We start from the raw sequence: 20,202 nt of genomic DNA, 5'->3' as shown, positions 1-20,202 counted from the left end.
CCAACACCGGGCGGCCACAGGGGCAGAGGCCGGGGCTTGCCACCCGCGGCTCTGCTGGGTTTTGGACCCAGCAGGTACCAGCGGGGGCACTGGGCACCAAGTGGCAGAGACACGGTGTGTTTATCGTGTTTATCGACTGATTTAATGGACTCGCTTGGGCTGTTTGTCTCGCCAAAGCAAACAGCCTCGCTGTGCTCTGAAAACCGAGTGCTTTTCGACCCAGGACATCCTCTACGGCCTTTCTGCAGCCCTGACGGCCGCTGCCCACCTCGCAGGCAGCTCGAGGAGCGGGCGGGCAAACCAGCAGCTGGGCAAAGGCTTTATCAACTGGCAACCAAAAGTCAATCAGGAAGATGCCGCCTGTTTTAATTAACAGCGCAATTTCTCTCCAATGGGGGTGAGACGATGTGCGCTGGGGGGGGGGGGAAGGAGGACGGAGACAAAACATGACCTTGTTGGCGGAGCGCACACAGCCAAGCGTTGTTCCCCCCCCCCCCCCCCCCCCCCCGGAGACGCTGGCCTTGATGCTGCACGGCCGCTGCGGCGCGCAGCTGGGTGCTGGGTGCTGGGTGTCGGGTGCTGGGTGCTGCCTGGAGCTGTGGTGGCATTGGCAGGAGGGGGCTGCAGACCCCGGCATGGTGCTTGAAGGCACGGGGGCCATGGCAGGGTTTGGGGCTCAGGCCCCCATTCTCGGTGCGTGGATGCTGCTGGTGGGGTGCGGGCTGGTCAGGGAGCGCTGCCAGCTCCCACTGGCACAACGGGGGGGGGGGGTCTCGCTCTTGGGACCCTCCTGGGGGGGGGGGGTGCCAGGAGGGCTGACCCCAGGACACTCTCCCACAGCCACTGCTGGCTCCCTGCTGCAGCTGTGGCCTTGGGAGCGCAGGCAAGCCGCACGTCCCTCCTGCTTGGCATCGGCCTCGCGTTAGTCCCACTTTCCTTTCTCCTACACTCTTCCTTTCCAGGAAAGCAAAGGGCTGCGGGGCAAAGCTAGCGGGCTGCGTGCCGGGGGGGGGGGGGGGGGGGGGGTGTGCCACAGCGAGGCAGGGAGCCGGGTGCAGCCCAAGTGCCACCGGCCAGCCCCAGAGGGACCTTCCCGGGGGTGAGCGGCACCCTAGGGTGAGCGGCACCCCAGGGTGGGCGACGCTCCAGGGTGCCGGGGCTGGGGGCAGAAGCGCCTTGGGGTGCCGGGGGCAGCACCGCTCCCCGTCCGGCTCCTCCCCATCCCCAGCGGGGGCTCCCCGGCCGTCGGGGGAGGGGCAAAACGGCAGAAGGCCCCCGGCCCCGACGGGGCGGTGGCTGCAGCCCGCTCCCCCGCCCCGGGGGCGGTCTCGGCGCCGTCCCGCCCCGTCCCCGCGCCTTATCAGCGCCCCGCCGGGGGGCTCTGCCCACTGCCTCTCGGCGCCGAGCGCAGCCGCCGCGGCGGGGTGGGCGCCGCACCATGGGCAGCCAGGGCTCCAAGGCGGCCAAGGCGGAGGGGGGAGCCCCCCCGGCCGGCCACGCCGCCGCCACCGAGCCCGCCAAGGCCAACGGGCAGGTGGGTACCGGGCAACGGGAGGCGCCGGGCGCCCCGCCGGGGCGGGCGGACAAAGGCGGCGGCCGCTGCTCGGAGGGGAGGGGGCGGCCGAAACCCCGTGGCGGGGGAGAGGAGGGAAGGGAGGGACGGGGGGGGTCCCGCCCGGGGGCTCCGGGATGCGGAACCGACCGGCACCGGGCCGCGCCCCGGGCCCCCCTCCCGGCACTGGGCGCGGAGCGCGGGCGCCGCCCGGTGGCAGCGCGGGGATTCCCCCCCCCTTCCCCGCCCGGTGCGAACGCCCCCGCCCCGGTGGCCCCCCCTTTTCCCGGCTCGGTGCCCCCCGCATGGCTGCGGGTTGATTTGGGGGGACTTGGGGTTTTGGTGCCCCCGTCCTAGCAGATTACGGGTTTGGGGGGATTTGGGGTTTTGGTGCCCCCGCCCCACCTGGCTGCGGGTTTGGAGGGATTTAGGGTTTTGGGGTCCCCACCCCAGCTGGTAGTGGGCTTGGAGGGTTTTGGGGGGATTTGGGGTTTTGGGGAGCGGGTGCCGGATCTTGGGCGTGCCTAACGCGGAGCTGCTCCCGCAGGAGAACGGCCACCTGCGGCTCAACGGGGACATGACGCCCAAGGCGGGGGGCGAGGCGGTGCCCCTCAACGGCAACGGCTCGGCTGAGCCCCCCCAGGAGGACAGCAAGGGCGAGCCGGGCGCCGAGGATGCCATCGAGCCAGCCCCCGCAGCCGAAGGTGGGGATGCGAAGCCCGAAGGCGCTGCGGCCCCCAAGGACACCCCCAAGAAGAAGAAGAAGTTCTCGTTCAAGAAGTCCTTCAAGCTGAGCGGGATCTCCTTTAGGAAGAACAAGAAAGAAGCCGGGGACTCCTCCGCGTCCTCTCCCACGGAGGACCAAGGCAAGGCAGAAGCCAAGGGAGAGGAGACCCCCCCCGGCTCCGGCAGCGGGACGGAGCCCTCGGCCCCCCCCCAGGAGGGGCAGGCGGAGGAGCGGGGCAGCGCGGGGCCGAGCGGGGCCGGGGCCGCTGCCGAGGGGCAGCAGGAAGCTGAGTCCAAGAGGGAGGATGCAGAAGCAGGGGAGAGCAAGGAGGAGGAGAAGCAGCAGCCGGGGGACCCCCAGGGGGATACAGCCAAACCAGAGGAGCCCTCGAAACCCGCGGGGCCTGAGCCCACAGCTCCCGCAGCGGCGGAGCAGAAGGAAGAGTAGAGCCTGCTTGGCATCCACCTAACTTGAGACTCTTGCGCCATCCTCTCCACCCCAGTAACACCACGGACTCGCTGCCTTGCCCACACACCTCCCCTCTCCGGTGTAGAACTGACAGCGCTTTCTAAAACCCAGCCCTGAATTATTATTTCTACCCCACCCCTGTTAGGAAGCTGGTTTGGATTCCCACCACCATCACAACTCGGAGTAGTTTTACCTGAATCCTTTAAAACTGTGGAGGAAGACTATCCTGGACATAACTGGAATTTACAGTTTGTAAGACCCCAGAGCCCACGTCCTGCTCTGGTCTCTGCTGGCCTCCCGACCGTCCCTGCGCTCCTCTGAGCCCAGCAAGCCAGTGACTGTTCAATGGATTCTTTTTCTCAGTTTACATTCCTGGTTCTGACTTCATTTAAAGTATTTTGTGCTTTTTATAGAAACCAGTGGTTTAAAAGCTAATCTGGTTAGTTTTTTTTATAAAGTCTTACTATTGGCTTAAAACTGTAAAGCTTGTAAGTCCGCTGTGTTTAATTCTGCTTCTAGGGGATAACTTTTAGGGTCTGGGGTGGAGGGAGGGGGCCTGCCAGCTGTATAATGTGAAGCAACATTGTTTTCTCTGTAAATAATTTTTTAATGGCCAAAACACTTGATTTGCAATTTTCTAACTTCTAAAAAAAAAAAAAAAGCTGTATGGGTTTTATTGTAACATTTGAAAGGAATAAACGGTGACCCCTTTATGGGTGAGCTTGAGTCCTTCTTGTCCTGGATGCCAGACAAGGGCCAGTGAAGATAGCAGTTGCTTATTTAGTTCAACAGCTGCTGCATTTAATCACCCCAGCCCTGGCTCTGCTCGCAGTTAATTGACTTGCAGCAGATGTAGAGCTACAGCCACAAAGGACTTTCTCACACCAGCCTCTTGTCGCTGCTGCCTCAGGATGCCCATTGGCTCTGTACCTGATTTTGGGAGACCTAACCACAATACCTGGGGGGGGTGGAGGGGGGACTTCTCACCAGGGATGCCCAAGCAGACCCAGTGTAATTTTGATTTAATTTTTTTGTGGCTTTAGGAAGGAGCTGATCCTGCACTATGGAGATGTGCCTGATTGTAAGAGCTAGCACCTGGGAGCAAAGATTTTTCCTTCCAAAGAGAAAAATGAAGGCATTTTGGATGCCTCCATCATTTCTCCTGTGGTCTGCCTGGGGACAGAGCTGTGTCTTCCTGGGGCAGGCCTGCAGAAGGCAGGAGCAAGCACTGCCCACCTTAGAGCAGCTGCAGAGCACAAAGGCAGCAGCCCCCAGCAGCTCATCCTGCCCCCTCAGGCTGTAGGACAGCACAGGGCCTCCTGCAGCTAATGGCCTGCTCCTAATCTCCCTTTAATCACCTGCCCCTGCTGTTTTGGCTGGCAAAGGGGAGCCTGGAGAAAAGCAAGGACCAAGGGCTGCTGGGGCACCACCCTGCCAAGGTAGGGCCTGGGGCAAGGCCACCAGAGCTCCTCTGTGGTCCTTTGATAGAAAGGCGAATGCTGGGCTTTATGCAGCTCATCCTCCTATCGATAACGGGAAACTAAAAGCAAATAACCTGCTTCCAACTGCAGAAGGTATTTATTATCATCAATAATGGAAAACTAAAGCAAGTAACCCGCTTCCAACTGCAGCAGGCATTCATCCCTATTAACCTGGGGCAAAAAAAAAAATCAAATGCAGGCACTGCAATCTACAAATTATTTCTGAGCTGGAAGATGGCTCCTGTGTGCCCCGCGAGGCACAGCTGCAGCAGGCCCAGCTGAGAGGTGCTGGGCTTGAGGCATCTGCTGGAGCCGCGGCTGCGCTGCGGCAGCCATTTTAAGACAGGCTGGAAGGGAGGAAGGCTGCAGTTGCACATTGGCATGCATGATATAGTAGGGGTGACTTGAATTGTATGGTTGTTTTTGTTCGAGGAGAAGAGGATTTTAATTGTGTGCTAGGGTGAGAAGGATAGCTAAGTTTCCTGGAGTATTATTACAGCAACGAAAGGCAACTGAGCCACTCAAAGCTTTTCTTTAACTACCTAAACAACAGATTTGGCTTGGGAACCTTCCATGTGCATTTCAGCTGTGATCAGCACTCAATGCAAAATTACCCTGCTCCTAATTTTATTTTTTTTCAATTGAATACCAGATTAAAACCACTTAAACTCATGCAAAAAAATACATAATATACTCCCTTCCTGTAACTTTTTTTTCCCTTTCCAGACTAACATTGCTTTCAGACCAAGAGTCAGTGCATGAAGCACTGTACCCCACCAAGCTGCAACCACAATTAGCATCAGCAATGCTGCTGGAGGAGAACCTGGCTGCAATTTCAGGAGGACAAGAACTACCCCTGTGATCCTCAGAAGAGGTGTGAGCACACAAAATGTACAGCATTTCAACTTACCTTTTCTGGAGAGTAGGGGTCCATGAGAATTTCAAGGCTATTTTGTAAAATGCAGGGGAACAAAAAAAAATAAATCAAGGAAATTTCAACATCTACCAAGGGAACTGAAGTGTTCTTTTACATGCAGCATGGAGCATGTTCCATGTACAATGCTACAGGCTTCAGCAGATGCATTTGAACCAATATACCTAGCCACCCCCCACAAAAAGAGGGGGAAAAAAATCATGCCTTACCTTTTCAAAACCTTATTACAGCTGTCATTTTTTGTTGTAGGGCTCTACACTACACCATGATCATGACCAAGCCACCGCAACATTTTCCAGTAGTGACTCTCAAAACCAACCACACTCCCACTCTAACCAAGTATTTCCTCTCAGCAGAAAGCAGTACAAACTCAGGCCAACCATAGAAATGTACCAGTTTTATTACAAAGGTTCTCAAAATTCAAAATAAAAGCATCTTTAAAAAACCACAATATATTTCCCCCCCCAGACACAAAGATACATTGATCTCTCTCGCTTCACATACAAACACTGAAAAGCGGGAGTGAGACGTCACTCAGATTCCAAGAGACTAAAAAACTTACGGTGGAAAAGGGAAAAAAAGTATTTAAAAAAATAAAACATTTTAAAAATAACCTGTGTTAAGTTAGCAGCATTATTAGAGTTGAAACCATCAGCAGCACTCCGTGGGAGGTACAGATCCTCTTATGGACAGAGGAATCCCCCTGAGAAAGGAGAGCAGCGAGTCAAAACTGCCTGCAAAACTTCTGCAAAGTTGGAGCTCAGCAACGCATTTCACAGAAAGCTCATCTAACAATCAGCTGTACAAAACGAGATGCAAGAGAAAGGCCAGTTCTGATCACAAAAGACCTTCGGGTGTGAGATAATGTGTGGGAGTAGGAAGAGGAGTAGTTATAAAAATGTACAGAGCCCCATCTGCTGTTCCCTTGTACAGATAACAGCTCAGACTGCTGATAAAAAGTTCTCCATATTTACTGGCCTTGAGAGCAAAGAGAGGAGAGGTTCAACCTGAAAACATTTGTATGCTTCACTTCAGAGAAGTTTTTCAGTGAGCGACACATGTCGACAAGACGCTTCAGCTGGGCTCGGTTTGTCTGGTCTTTACACGACTTGGGAATTTCTGCCATGCTTTCAGCTAGGATACAGATCAGGACCGAGAAAGCACAATACAGCAAACGTAGCTGAGGGCAGAACAAGCTGGAAAAGCGAAGCAGGCGGCCAGACGGGCAGTAACTCACTTCCCCCCTGCAAAGAGGGGCATAAGTATAGAAAAAAATGTATAAAAATTTCATCCCTTCTCTTACTCGAGATGCATAATGCTGCCACACTAACTGGATCTGCAAGATCTTGGAAAATGTTAACCACCACATTAGGGTGATTTTTGTTTTGCATTTTCCAGATCTGCACCTGCAGGGCTCTTGGGCAGATTCACTCAAGCAATTTTCAGATCTGCTTTTAAGCTGCTTCATCTCTTTCCACAAGTTTGCTGCAGGGAGGTAGCCAACTCTATTCAAGAACTGCACTATTTGACCCTGAGAAGTGGCACCAGCTTGCAGTTACTTGCCATGGTGGAATCAGACTGAAGACCAAAGGAATAGTCAGTCTCTCACAGGCTTCGTTTGGGAATTCATATCTCCCATCAAAAAAAAAAAAAAAAAAGAGAAAAAAAAAAGTTTCATGGCCATCTTTCCACCTAACCTGAAATGCAGATACTACTTCTACTTAAATTATTCTTTTCCAAGGGTGGTTACTTCAGAGGAGAGTAAAGAAAGGAAGTGATTTTTTTAAAAGACACACTAAGGAGGCAGTGGAAGGCAAGAGTGAAACTTCCCAGTCACCAATCCTGGGCAGTGCAGGTCTCTCTACTCCGCAGAATCCTCCCTATCTGCTCCCAGAGGAGTGCAGCAAGGAATAATTTACAGTTCTCAAGTCATTTATATATTTATATAGAAATATATACAGAAACATATATAAAATATAAATCCTGTGGAATGGGAGGCAACCGGAGAAGCTAACCTATGATAACTATGCACTGACAGGTACTGTCCAGCTGCAGCCATCTTAGGTAGATTTCGTCTCTTCCTTCACCCTGTGGAAGGAAATAGTGAAGAATTTGGTTTAAAAAAGTACCTCAGGCTGTACCCAAGCTAGAGCTGCAGCCTTAAAAAGGCTTCTTAGATGGCCCATCTTAAAAACACTTACCGTACTCTGATGTCGATCTCCCCCTAAAACTAGTAATGCTGTACTGAATACACAGTATTTTTGAGCCCTTTTCTTTGAGGGCTTTCACAGCGCTTTATCAGGTGCGCTGGTCTACCTATGCAAACTTCTCCCCATGACAAAGCCATCCAAACTACCACATCTCCCTTCCAACCCCACAAGTTACACAATAACCCATCAGGGGAATGCACAAGGAAGTACAAACACAGCCAGTTAATTGCCAAGCCAAGAGACATGGGGCTCACCCTTTGGGTTCTGGTTTCTCCTCTTTTGGTTTTTCCTCTTCTTTTTCCTCTAGAAAGGAGAAAAAAAAAAGACATGGCAGAACAGTAGGAAAGCACACACCAGGCAAAGTTCCATACAGCTGGGAGGGCTTCCAGTCCTAGCTTTCATTGTTACCTTTCTTCTCCTCTTCCTCCTTTTCCTCTTCTGTTTTCACACGCTTCGCTTTCTTAAAGTTGGCGACGTTTTTGCGCCCTCCTTCCCCTTCATCTTCGGAGTCAGAGAATTCTTCATCACATGATATTCTCTTATCAGAATTGCGAACTGAGAGTGAAGGGGAGAAGAGGTTGTTTCAGCAGAGTTAAAAGTCAGAAGACACCAAGCACTAACTTCTCCAAGGGCATCTACACACGTAGGAAGGAACTAATAAACCTACCTAAGTCACAATTAGGCCACGGCAAAAACACTTCATCTTTCTACCTGCCATCTCTTTTAACTGATCACTTCTGACTGCTCATGCTTAAGATCTAAGATCACATGTAGGACTTGGATTAGATACAGCGTGATGTCTAGACTTGACAGCATAAGCAGGTTAACCAACTTCACACTGAGAAAATCTGACTGCCAGATCTAAAGGCCATCAGCCAATCTGGATAAAAACTAGCATTTTCACTGAGGCAGGCAACTTCTGGGATCAAACCCGATAGAATACTTTCTGGGAGACTGTCATAGCACCTACATCACAGGAACTGTTTAAATTCTCACATTAAGGCCTAAGTTCTTTCTTTATGGAAATTGTCTCCCAGGGAGACATTTCTCCCAGGGAGAAGAAATCTACCAGCCCCGCAGTACTCAGCTTCATTGCTTCCTTACAAAATCAATCAGAACACTGGAAAGATTCAAACTGAATGACTCCAGAATTAAAATAAATCTGAATCATATATCCTCCTGTCTTTAATAAGGTAATTTGGTTTAGTGCCTGCACAGTTCTCCAGCTAACTGATCCCGTTCAGCTTTGGCACCCACAGGCCCTGAACTGTACACTTCCCAGCAAGGCAACACCGCTATGCCAGAGGCAAGTGCCTACTTGAAATGCGTTTCTCAGGATCTTCTTCCTCTTCATCTCCACTGTCTTCCTGAACAGCATCTTCGGGAATTGGCTGCATCTGGACACCAGGGGCATGAGGCAGCATGCGCAGATTCTCAAAGAGACGTTGCCTAGAGCCAGCCAGAAAAGGAATACCTCCGTCAGCAAGAAGCCACCCACGGCTCTGAAGCCCCCAGTAGAAGGTGTCAGTCTTGTGAAGAGGAGCAAACACTTACTTGATCTTCTCGAGATACTCGTTGGTATTCTGGTTAGTCATGTTGGAGGGACTGATGTGCAGCTTAAAGTCTGGTCCAAAGTACTCAAAATAGTCGTTATATGGAAGTTCTGCAGGCAAGTTAAAATAGGACAAAAGCACAAATTAACTGTGGACCGGTACTGAAATATCTCATACACAGTGGGCTTCAGTGCTACATAAGAGCACAACTGCATTTTCCTAGGGGTAGGAGCTGATGCTTTCGTAGCCCAAACTCAGATCAAAGCAGATAGCTTAGCAACAACAAGCCTAAGCTTACTTGGCAGTTAAACACTATCAGTGCACACAAAAGTTTTCAGTCGAAGGTCATCTCATTTCGGTACGACAGCAAGTCTGCTGGGTACCTTTTGATGGAGGGGAGACCTACAGAACTGTAACACAAACAGGAACAGCTACTGCAAATCAGAGAACCAAAAAGCTCCTCCACAGTAATAATCAAGAGCTAATGAAACATCTTAGGGTTCCTGCCTCTCCTACAGCAACGTTACTTCCCTGAGCTCTGTTACCAGATAGTCATTGTCCCTTTGTCTTGCCTCAAACATTTCAGGGGAGAATTATTACCATTTGGGATTTCAGTGTCCAAAGCCACAGCAGTTTCGTAGGTCCAGCATCTAGCCACGTTGCGGATCGTATAGCCACCTCCTCCCAGCATCAGCATAGGCAAATTAAAACTTTTTACAAACTCCACACACTTGGCATGACCTGAAGCAAAGGCAGTGGGGAAAAAGGTCGTAGCTTCATGGCATAAGGACAAACTTCTCAGTGAAAATTAATTAGATTATTTGTGCCAGTTTAACACAGGCACTGTACCATACAGTTCTGGCCTCTCAGGATCACAGACCCGGCCTTGCTATTTTGATGGAAACACTGTACTCTTACCTTTGATGGTCAGATTAAAACAACCCAGCCTGTCCCCTGACAGAGAATCCGACCCGCACTGCAAGACAACTGCGCTAGGCTGGAACGTCTCCATCACTTTAGATATCACCTAAACAAGAAACCCATTGTTACGCTTTCTCCACAGGACAGTGTCACAACAACACAGTAATGTCCACGTCAGCAAGCGACAAGAAGACATCCCTAGTGTTCCCACAGCTGTTGGCTCCCCTGTACTGGTAACACTGGGGCTCTTGCAACGAAAAGCTTACTGATGACAGGCTGCGATTGTTAGGGAGAAATATAACCCCTGAAGAATCTCATAACTGCAGTCTGAGTCTCCCCGAAGAATGGCTCCAAAAGTACCCAATGACAAAGTATGATACACAAAGAATCACCCAGCAAAGACACTCACCGGCTTGAATATCGCCTCATAGGACTCATCATCGATTCCATCACGGAGGGGGTAGTTGACAGCATAGTACTTGCCTTTGCCTGCACCAATGTCCTGTTAAAGACAGGAGAGACCATAATGTCACCAGAGAATCAGCTGCAACACACAAACTGCACCACAATTATGAAGGGAAGTCTGGGATTTCATCAGCATAATCTGACTGTAAGCCTAAGCTCTCATGGAAGAATACTGTCCTGGCATCAGAAGGCAAGAGCCAGTTGACCCCAACAGCAGGGTATTTAGCCTAAGTGGGTGCATTTAGCCCTCTGCTCAGGGAACAAGAATCTACTACTGTCACCTTAATGTTATTCTGAGCACACAGCCTCCCACTCCAGTGGCAAAAGCCACTCTCTTACACAGCAGTAAAACTGGTGGTCAAAATTCTAGTTCCAACCAGATACCACACCTGTATCTGACTTGAAAGAGTGCCACCGTGAACACCACGCGATTTCTTAACACGCAGAACTGACTCAGAGGAAGAAATGCCAGCAAGATGCACCAACATACACAAAGGCACTCCCCGATAAACTTTCACAAAAAGCTTGCGTGACCAAACTGAGCTTGGAAGAAGCTGCAGGTGACCAAGACGCCATCTTCAGTCACTTTTCTGAGAATAATTCCACCAGAAGGCTGCTAAACGACCAATATCACAGCCTTGTTTTTATGGCTATATAGACCATGATCACAGGAACAAAGCACCCACTCCAAGAGCCAAGCCAGCTGCCTCACATATACACCTTTTCTCTCACTAAAAGGATGCTACTTTGAGAGCATTATTTAAAGCAGGAAAACCCAGGAGAGCAGTGATTTTAGTTAAGAATTTCAGGAGAATTTTCTGTTAAGCCTTCGTTCTCACCCGTAGGTCCCCCGTTCCCGGGAAGTATTCTCCGTACTTATGAAAGGACACGGTCATCACACGGTCTGTGGTATAGAAGGCTTCCTCCACACCATCCCCATGGTGAATATCAATGTCAATGTACAGCACTCTCTGGTGATACCTAGGATCAGAAAGGAGTCAAAATGCTGCGTTTCTTCCGAGCAGAAAGTGCCCTTCCCAGCAGAGTATGTGGGGAGAGGACAAAGAACTCGGTGCTGATCCCGAGGCTGCACAGCTACCAAGCAGCTGTCTCTCTGGTGTCTACAGGCACAAGAAGTGTGGAGAATGGGCACGTGCCTCAGTCAGCAGTGGAGCAGAATCACCAAGGAAAACAAAGTGGCTTTTACTGCTGCAGCTCATCTTTGAAGGCAGACTTGAGTCAGTTTATTCAGATTCAGCCAATGGACTCTGCATTTTTATGGCCAAGCCTCCCACTGAGGTTTGCCTTGAGCCAAAAGCTGTCAGGGTGGTAACTAGCAGACACATCTTACAGCTGTGCCCCCTTTCTCTCGGGGGAAGGAGGAGGGCCTAAGAGCAACCACACAATGCTCCAAGCCTTCTGCTTCCCGCACAGAGCCACAATGGGACACAGCCCTTCTGCAGAGAGGGCACCGCATCCCCAAGAGGTAGCTCAATAAAACCCCCCTGGAAAACACAGCTGAAAAAGCAACAAAGAGTGGTAAGGGCTTAAAGAGTGGTAAGGAATCCACCTACTTCAGGAGCTCCAAGATGGCTAGGACAATATCGTTGACGTAACAGAAGCCAGAAGCCTCCGACTTCTTAGCGTGGTGAAGGCCCCCTGCCCAATTCACAGCGATATCTGTCTGCTGCTTGTTCAGCTTCACAGCACTGGCTGTTGGGAGAAGAATTACAAAACGTTAGCACGAGGGCAGAGTACCCATGGCAGGGACGCAGGGATAAAGCACAGGTCCCCTGCCATCACCTCGTTGTTTCTGTGTGCTTTTGGGCACAAGCCCAAGCCAAGGGTTTGAACAGTGGCTGGCTCAACAAGCTAACAAAGACAAGGGAAGAGCAACGCAGCCACTACTGTGCCTGCACACACTTTTGACCGCTTCCCACTTACGCCTCAGAGCACAAAATCTGCACAAACAAGTCCGCAGCATTTAGCTTGGGGCACAGTTGAAGACAGTGGAGATTTCTCAGGGCCACAAGCAAGAGACTTTAACGAACGGTTTTATCTGATATATACTTGGGTCAATATGCATTTAGACAAAGAAAGTTCTCTCCCCCCAGCTCCTTCCTAAACTTTCTGCAATTTTGCAAGTCTCCAAGGATGGAAACAAATGCTACATTCTGTGGAACGTACAACCTTGGGACCACAGAGCACAGTCACTTAAAAAAAGCTGCAGTCAGTCCTTGTAGGTACTGCTGAGCCCTGTTACAGGAAACAAAGATTTCTAGATGTCACTGCGGGAGTAGCGGCCACAAAGCTTTAATGCCTTTGCACAGCAACACAGTTTGGGTAATACCAATAGTTTCTGCAACAAAGTATTTGAAAACAGAGAAAGCATTTTCAATGTTCCAGCTTTCGATTCCATTTTGCCTCAGGGCCTGAGCCAGTGGCTTTACGTAACCCCTTTCTGCTTTCCAGGCTACACCTACTCAGAGCAATATTTTTACAACTTTTCTTCCTGTAAAGCTCACATCGATTTTTTTTTTAAATTAAATCCCTGTTGCAGCTGGGGTTTTGTCTATCACATGCAACGCTGTTCTATCACTCACAGGTTCCTTCGTACAGTCACTGAAGTAACTCCAACTCGTGAAGCTATGCTTCACAAACGTAAAGGGATCTGTCAGTGCGCAAGGCTTGAATTGTAACATGACAAGAAATCTGGGTCTAATTATTAAAGAAATCAGAAAGAGTCCCAGGGCTTCCCCACCACCACCTACAACGATTACATACATCTGCTGAGGAGAAGAAAAGAACAGACGAGGTGCAAGCTTACCAACGGAGCCTCCAGCAGAGAGCTGACAAAACTCAAATAACCCATCAAACACAGGGCAGTCTTCCCCAACGTTGACTTGAAAAGAATACACAAGAATTAGTAAGACAAAGCCACAAATAAATGGTAAAGCTTACGCTACCGATCTGATTTTAAAATGCATATCTGGTTAGTTTTAATCAACAGAAAAATAACCACAAAGAAGTCATTATACACGAGTGCAATCAGCCTGAGGTTGCCTGATGAGCCAAAAAGGTTGCTGCTGCCGGGAAGGTGCTCCTGACCCTCGTGCACGTTGTAGGAGCACAGGACAGCAGGTGCCAGGGGCTGTGCTGAGAGAGGCACGCCATCTGCTGGGGCGTGCCACGAAGGGATGCAGAACCCAGCCCATCACCTTGGAAGATGAGTGGGCAGCGGGGAGATGCTATCGACCAGAGCTGCGTAATACCAGCACACGTCCTTAGCAGAAACTCCCGTGCCCCTCGTGAGGCAGCACATTTACAGTATTTGGCTCTGCTCTGGCAGCGTGTGCTGGTCAGCACAGCCTGTGCGAAATGGAGGCCAGCAGCCCTCACGATTATAAATAAAGACAGTAACAGCAGGCTTGGATCCAAGCGAGATTTTGCAAGGTTTGCTTTCACAAGCAAAAAGAAAATCTGTATTTTTGTGGCAAGATCTCTAAAATGTTTTTTTTCTGTGCTTAATGGGAAAGGCACAAGCTGCAGATCTCAGCATTAGAAACGCAACAGTACGCAGTCTTTTCACAAAGACGATGTGATAAGGGGATCTGGATGGTCTCCGTTCAGGACACAGACCTCTGAAAAGGACAATGCCCATCAGGACACTCAAAGGAAGTAATTGTTCCCCCTTTCCAGTTGTTTCAGCAGGGCATAGCAAATAGCCGAATTTGAATAATTAACTCAAAGAAGCTTTTCCTGTGAAGTGAGGAGAATTTAAGTCGTCATTTTCTGCATGCTTCCCATTGCAGCAAATTAAACGCTTTGCTTTTCAGGCTACGGAGTAGTCTTCTCAAGTCCTCAGACAGGCAACATGGCATTACCAAATTAAATTAGAAACCGTTCATTACCTTTACTGCCCCTCAGAACTTTGTGGGCAGCACTGACAGTATCTGAGGGTTTTCCTCTGCTATCCTGGCAAAGACAGGAGGAGCTGCTGTATAACAGAAGCCTGGGAGGCTTTTCCTACCATGAGATTCAAAGCAGCCAGGACTACCAGGGAGGGAGGGATATTAATAATGAGGGTCAATCACTTGGCTAGAGGCATAAAGCGAGACAAGAGGTGCAGATGCTCTTTCCTCCTTACAGCGGGTGGGTGAGGATCTTTGTATCCGAGACAGAGTCCAGTATTGACGTGGAAACATCCTTGCGGACATCACAGCCCCTACCCTTTCCTGAAAGGAAAGCTAAAGCAGGCTACAGAGAGCTGTCACTGTACCGAGGAGCAGTGACCTTGTCTCCTGTACCACTAATCCGTTCTGAGCCTCTCGTGCTAGCTCTTTAGCTAGGCAGAGGCTTGCACTTTACAGGTCTTGTTGAAGAAAAGATCCGCCCTATGCATGTTCGAGATTAATTTTCGTATTTTGCCTCCTTCAGGTAAATATAGTTCTGTGGAAATGCAGTACAGAAAATGTGGACTACCAGAGAGCAGAGTGGGTGTTTATGAGCCATATCAGCTCCAGGGGTAAACAGTTCACTGTGTAAATATGTACTTTGGTATATTAAGACATATTATTTACTGTAGGAAGTCTTTCAGTATATATCAGTCATGTCTCTTAACATGCTCGTGCCTAAATATCTATTTCAGCCGTGAATATTTCAGCTCATACCAGATTTCCAAGTGCCCCTACTTCAGACGTGAGACCCGTATTTCTTTTAATTTGGAAATTACGCTTACTTCACATAAATGAATGCCATGGGCTTTTTTTCTGCTCTCGAGGAATGCAGCGTGCATCATCAAAACACTTTAAATGAACCCCAAGCCTTCCCCATCTATTTGTCCTTACTAGCTAGAAACCTAGACAGTCATTGCCAAAGGACATCAGCTCAGAGCTGCGCATAAACCGAAAAAAGATTTCGTTAAAGTTGCCAAGACGTTTTACTGCTTTCATGGACTGCAGAGGTTAGAAGAAGAGAATGGAGAATATCTCAAGAAAAAAAAAAAAAAAAGAAGCAGCATTCTAACAGAAAGTGGACAGGTACTGTTGTGCATCTCAAACTTTCCCCACTTTCAAACTGCTGTTGCTCTGAAAATCCTTCAGAATAACTGCAGATTTTGGACATGATTGATGAGCTTTTTTTTTTTTTTTAAAAATAAAAATATGTAACTCTTTCCCACCCCAAGACCTTTGGTTAAAGTTAAACAATTACACAAAATGCATGTAGCTCATAAATAGCATAGTTCAGTCACCTCTGAGCCAGGAAGGTAATTTAGAAGAATTTCCATTAAAACATTAGATCAAAAGACCACCAGGCCAAAGGGTTCTCCTAAGCTCTTTTGGCATACTGCCTTGAGAGAGGGACCAATTTTTAAAATGCTTGATTTACCAGGTAAAGAAAAAACTAAGTCAGGAGGAAGACAGCCTCCAAGGGTTCCTCCTGCTCTGTTTACCACAATCTTCTAAAGCTCGCCCAGGAATCCCAGACGCACAAATTTAGCACTGTCAGGAACTACAGCACTGCACACGCAGCTTACATCTTTGCATCTGCTTGCTGTACTCAGACATGTTATCCGGGCGGATAGACCTCAGAAACTTGATGTAGTCGTCGCTGTGGTACTTGGTCATTTCTTCTGCGTTTGCCTTGTGAGGGCGCTGCAAGGACAAAGAAGAGCAAGGCTTGTTTTGAAATACGTCTCTCCCCTGAAGCCCATTTCCAGTCTCAGATTTACTCCCAGGGAAAAAAAAAAAACAAAAAAACAACAACAATCAAACCAGCAGCAATAGACAAGAGGAACTTATTCTCAAAGGCAAGAATGCCATTACCACAGACTGGAACACATTGCATATCTAGACAAAGAAAATATTTAAGTTACAGAGAGAAAACCAATTTTCCAGTCTCCAAAGCTTATCTGATGCAAAGAATATCTCAGTGAAATAGAAATGGAAGAAAGGAGAAATACATCAGAACAACCATTTAAGTTTTTCTTTTCTTTCATTAAACTAAAAGCTGACAGTTGAACTAACATCTCCCATACACATTTCTCTTCACGACCAGGCCCACACTTACATAGATCTCCATCTTCCTGTAGAGACCATAGTTCAGCAGCAGGTTATGGGTCATCCGGATCCTGTGGGGCTTCATCGGGTGCCCTTGGCCATAATAATAGTTTCCAACATCACCTGGGGACAGAAAGGATTTTGTTACGGCAGGGAAAAACATGAATTCCTCCAGACACGACCACAGTGAAGCCGCAGGGCTGTCAGTCGTCGGTGGGTTTATCCCAGGCCACCTCCCCACCCCGATATTCCCCTGCCTCGTAAAGCTGAGCTCACGCTGCTCTCTCTCACAGTAGGCGCCGCTGTTTTCCCCCTCCTCTCCCAGGGTACTTATTTTCATGAAATTTTTCACAAGATTTAACTTTCGGATTTTGCCATTTGGCTGCGGGACGCACAGACCGAGAGCTGCCAGGAGCAGGGGACGGCACGCGCGGCAGCAGCACCTCCCAGCCCTCAGTGTGTTGGGAAATCACGCCGGGCTGTGCACGTAGTTTTACAACTCGCAATCAGTTTAGGAAGCAGGAGACCCGATCCGGTCTGGCTGGTGACTCAGCTGGGAGCATTAAAATTTCATCACCGGTCTCAGCGCTCAGGAGAAACTGCCACTTCCTCACAGCACGGCTCTAAGTTCTCCCCGGCGGACACGGCCCTGCTTGCTGCTGAATTACATGCGAACGGCGCAAATCCCAAACCCAAACAATTCGGCTGGTCCTACAGCGAAACCGGGCGTCCTTTGTTTGCACCGAGGTGTTTCACTCGGGTGACGATTCCTACAGCAAAATCGGGTTAAATCAAGCTCTGGGGAACGCGGTAAGAGATGCTCGAAAGCCCATCTAGAAGATACAAACGCGAAGCTTTGGAAAGCGACCCCCTGCCTTCTCTACCCTCAGCTCGCAATGCTCTGAGCCCCCCACACTGCCGGGGGGGGTCTCTGCTGGGGACACCCCCCCCCCGAGCCCTGCAGCCCAGCCCGCAGACCTAGCGGCTCGCCGGCGCGCGGAGGCGGGTGTGCGATAACCGTGTGGATTACCGGGCGCCTCTTCCTGTCTGCTGGGGTTCTGCAAGACCCCGCTAATAAAGAAGTCACCGTCGGTGCAGTTCTAACCCTTACACACCCGCCGTGCACCTCGGGGTCCCCAGGAAAGACCCCCGTGGTTCCCAGCTGCTTTATCCCAGCCTCTCCCCTGTGCCCTGACCCTTCCCAGCAGCTCAGTGATGACCCCCACTGCAGTTTCCTTCCGCCATCGGAGTTTTACAGCTCAGGGAAGGGCCCCAGGCGCTGCCCAAACAGCTCCCAGGGACCTCGCTTTGGGGCATTGCTGCGCCGCATTGCCCGGCCCTGAGCTCCCTGCGTGGCACACCAAGGACCCGACCAAGCCGGCCTCCCCCAAGCGCAGACTACGCCTTCCCCGGCAAAGAAAAGCACACTTTCACCCTAGGACGCGCCGTGGACGTTTGCCAGCCCCTCATAAAAGAGCAGAAACAAGGCACTAAAACCTCCCCACGGAGTAAATTAGGGGGGGGACAGCGCCAGCCAGGAGGGCACGGCGCTCATTTCACGGAGCCACCGCGCAACGGAAACGCCAAGGGCAACCTCTGCTCAGCATTTTACAGCGCGACGGCCGTTTTGCGTTCCGGACATCACCTCGTGCCTCTGAAGGCTCGAGGTCGTTCACGACCCGAGCGGCTTTCCTCGTGGCCACGTTACGTTCTCGGGGCAGGAAGAAGTTTGGAGGTGGTTTTGGTTCGTGGTGCAGGCTGCTCGCACCCGGCCGGCGTGCTGGTGCTTCCTGCGAGTGCTCCTGCAGCGCCCAGGGCCCCAGCACCCCGCTGGTTTTGACACGGCGGGTGTCACACAGCGGGGCACAGCCAGAGACACCCCCAGCCCCCCCCCCCCCAGGGCCGCCACCCCGCCGTGACTCGTCGGAAGCAATTAAAGCCCTCGCTGCCCGCCTGACACACAAAACACCCCGCTCGGCTGCTCGAAGGCGAAGCGCGTCCGCTTACGAGGGAAAAACAGCGATGAAAAGTTTTTATTTGACCTCACGGACTGAAAGCCTCCACGGAAGGGGGGGGGGGGGACGGGGACGGACGGACCCCGCAGCACCCCCACAGCTCGCCCACCGCCCCCAGAGGGCAGGGGGCTGCAAACGGGCCCCGAGAGGTGGGACGGCCCCGGTTTCTGCTGAGCAGCAGAACGTGGGGAAAGCGCCCGAGGAACCCAGCGGGGGCTCCGGGCAGCTCCTGCACCCCGTTACTCCCCTGTCCCACCGGGGGGGGGGGGGGGAGGATGGGGCGGATTACAGAGCCAGAAACCAGTGCCTGCCCCCCCCCCAGCCTTGGAAAAGAGAGAAGAAAGAAAACCGCCAGCCTGCAGCCCAGCCAGCACCGAACAACGCTCTGGGACGTTGGAACCCCCCCAAAAAACCACACCGTGGCCCCGTCGGTTGTCCTCGGCTCCACGGGGCCGCCCCCGACCCAAGCAGGAGTTCCCGGAGAGCCTCTTTGCCCCCCTAACGGAGGCTCGGCCCCCCCCGGGCGCCCCCCGAGCCCTTCGTCGTGGCTCCCCCGGCCTCCCCCAGCCCCTCCTGCCCCCTCCCCACCCCAAAGCCCTGGGATCACCCCCGGCCCCTTCTCCCTCCTGCTCCCCCTAGGGCTGCCCCCTGCCTTCCCCTCACCCCCAGCCCTTCTCAATTCCCCCCCCCCCAGCACCCCCTGGCCCTGCTGTGCCCCACACCCATCCTAACCCCCCCCCCAGTGCCCCCCACCTTCCCCTCACCCCCACCCTTCCTAACCCCCCCAGCACTCCCCCTTTCCCAATCCCTCTCTCCAGTACCCCCCTCCCTTCCCCTCACCCCCCACTTTTCCCAACCCCCCATCACTGCCCCCCACCCCTCCTAACCCCCCCAGCACCCCCCAGCCCTGCTGTGCCCCCACTCCCCAACCCCCCCCCTGCCTCCTACCTTCCCCTTGCCCCCCACCCTTCCTAACCCCCCTCCCCCACTGCCCCCTGGCCCTACCATGCCCCCCCCTTCCACACCCCCAGTGCCCCCCACCCTTCCCCTCACTCCCCCCTCTTCCCAGTACCCCCCCAGTTCCCCCCCACTATTCCTAACCCCCCCTCAGTGTCCCCAGCCCCCCCCAGTGCCCCCCCACCCTTCCTACCCCCCCCAGTGACCCCCCCCCACCATTCCTAACTCCCCCCAGTGTCCCCCCCCTCCCTAACCCCCCCACCCCAGTGCCCCCGGCCCCCCCATGCCCCCCCCGCCCTTCTTAGTACCCCCCCAGTGCCCCCCCCAATTCCTGCCCCCCTCCCAGTGCCCTCCCTCCAATTCCTAGCCCCCCTAAGTGCCCCCCCCCAATTCCTGCCCCCCCCCGTGCCCCCCCCCCAATTCCTAACCCCCCCCCCCTCAGTGCCCCCGGCCCCTCGCCAAGCCCCCCACCCTTCCTAACCCCCCCCCGATCCCCCTCAAACCCCCCCATAGCCCCCCCAAACCCCCCTCACGCCCCCCCAACCCCCCCGTTACCCCCCGTTACCCTCCGCCCCCCGCCCCCCCCGGCCCCTCCCGACCCCCCCCGTTACCCCCAGCCCCCCGCGAGCCCCCCCCCGCCCCTCACCGTCGTAGTAGTAGCACACTTTCCGCTTGGTGCCCTGCGTCAGCGCCATTTTCCTGCCCCTGCCGCCGCCGACCCCGCCGCCGCCGCGCAACCCAACCCGCCCCGCCGCCGGGGCCCCGAAGCCCCGCCCCCCGCGCGGCCTCCGGGCCAATCGGCACTCGGGGATCCGCCCCCTCCCGCCCGCCGGCCAATGGGGAGCCGCGACGGCGGAGGG

General features: G+C 52.5%; 2 protein-coding genes across 2 annotated transcripts; one reads left to right on the top strand and one right to left on the bottom strand.

Annotated features, from left to right (window-relative positions):
* The first annotated feature begins 1,368 nt into the window (after positions 1 to 1,368).
* Positions 1,369 to 3,458, top strand: MARCKSL1 (MARCKS like 1). The gene is made up of 2 exons (XM_035562151.2): positions 1,369 to 1,534; positions 2,100 to 3,458. The coding sequence occupies exons 1-2, from the start codon at positions 1,439 to 1,441 to the stop codon at positions 2,724 to 2,726; spliced, it is 723 nt and encodes a 240-aa protein (XP_035418044.1). The 5' UTR covers positions 1,369 to 1,438; the 3' UTR covers positions 2,727 to 3,458.
* A 2,086-nt stretch (positions 3,459 to 5,544) lies between these two features.
* HDAC1 (histone deacetylase 1) lies at positions 5,545 to 20,108 on the bottom strand. Its single transcript, XM_035562095.2, has 14 exons — positions 19,989 to 20,108; positions 16,381 to 16,493; positions 15,848 to 15,965; positions 13,139 to 13,213; positions 11,886 to 12,024; positions 11,151 to 11,292; positions 10,256 to 10,348; positions 9,844 to 9,952; positions 9,526 to 9,666; positions 8,927 to 9,035; positions 8,691 to 8,821; positions 7,781 to 7,927; positions 7,627 to 7,675; positions 5,545 to 7,250 (listed from the first exon to the last, which is right to left on the bottom strand). Exons 1-14 carry the CDS (start codon positions 20,035 to 20,037, stop codon positions 7,223 to 7,225), a joined length of 1,443 nt encoding a protein of 480 aa, XP_035417988.1. The 5' UTR covers positions 20,038 to 20,108; the 3' UTR covers positions 5,545 to 7,222.
* Between the last annotated feature and the right edge of the window lie 94 nt (positions 20,109 to 20,202).

Source organism: Cygnus atratus, chromosome 23 (genome assembly GCF_013377495.2).
Source record: "Cygnus atratus isolate AKBS03 ecotype Queensland, Australia chromosome 23, CAtr_DNAZoo_HiC_assembly, whole genome shotgun sequence".
In the NCBI taxonomy this organism is placed as follows: Eukaryota; Metazoa; Chordata; class Aves; order Anseriformes; family Anatidae; genus Cygnus; species Cygnus atratus.
The sequence above is the reverse complement of the archived record's forward strand: the minus strand, read 5'-3'. Positions and strand labels throughout refer to the sequence as shown.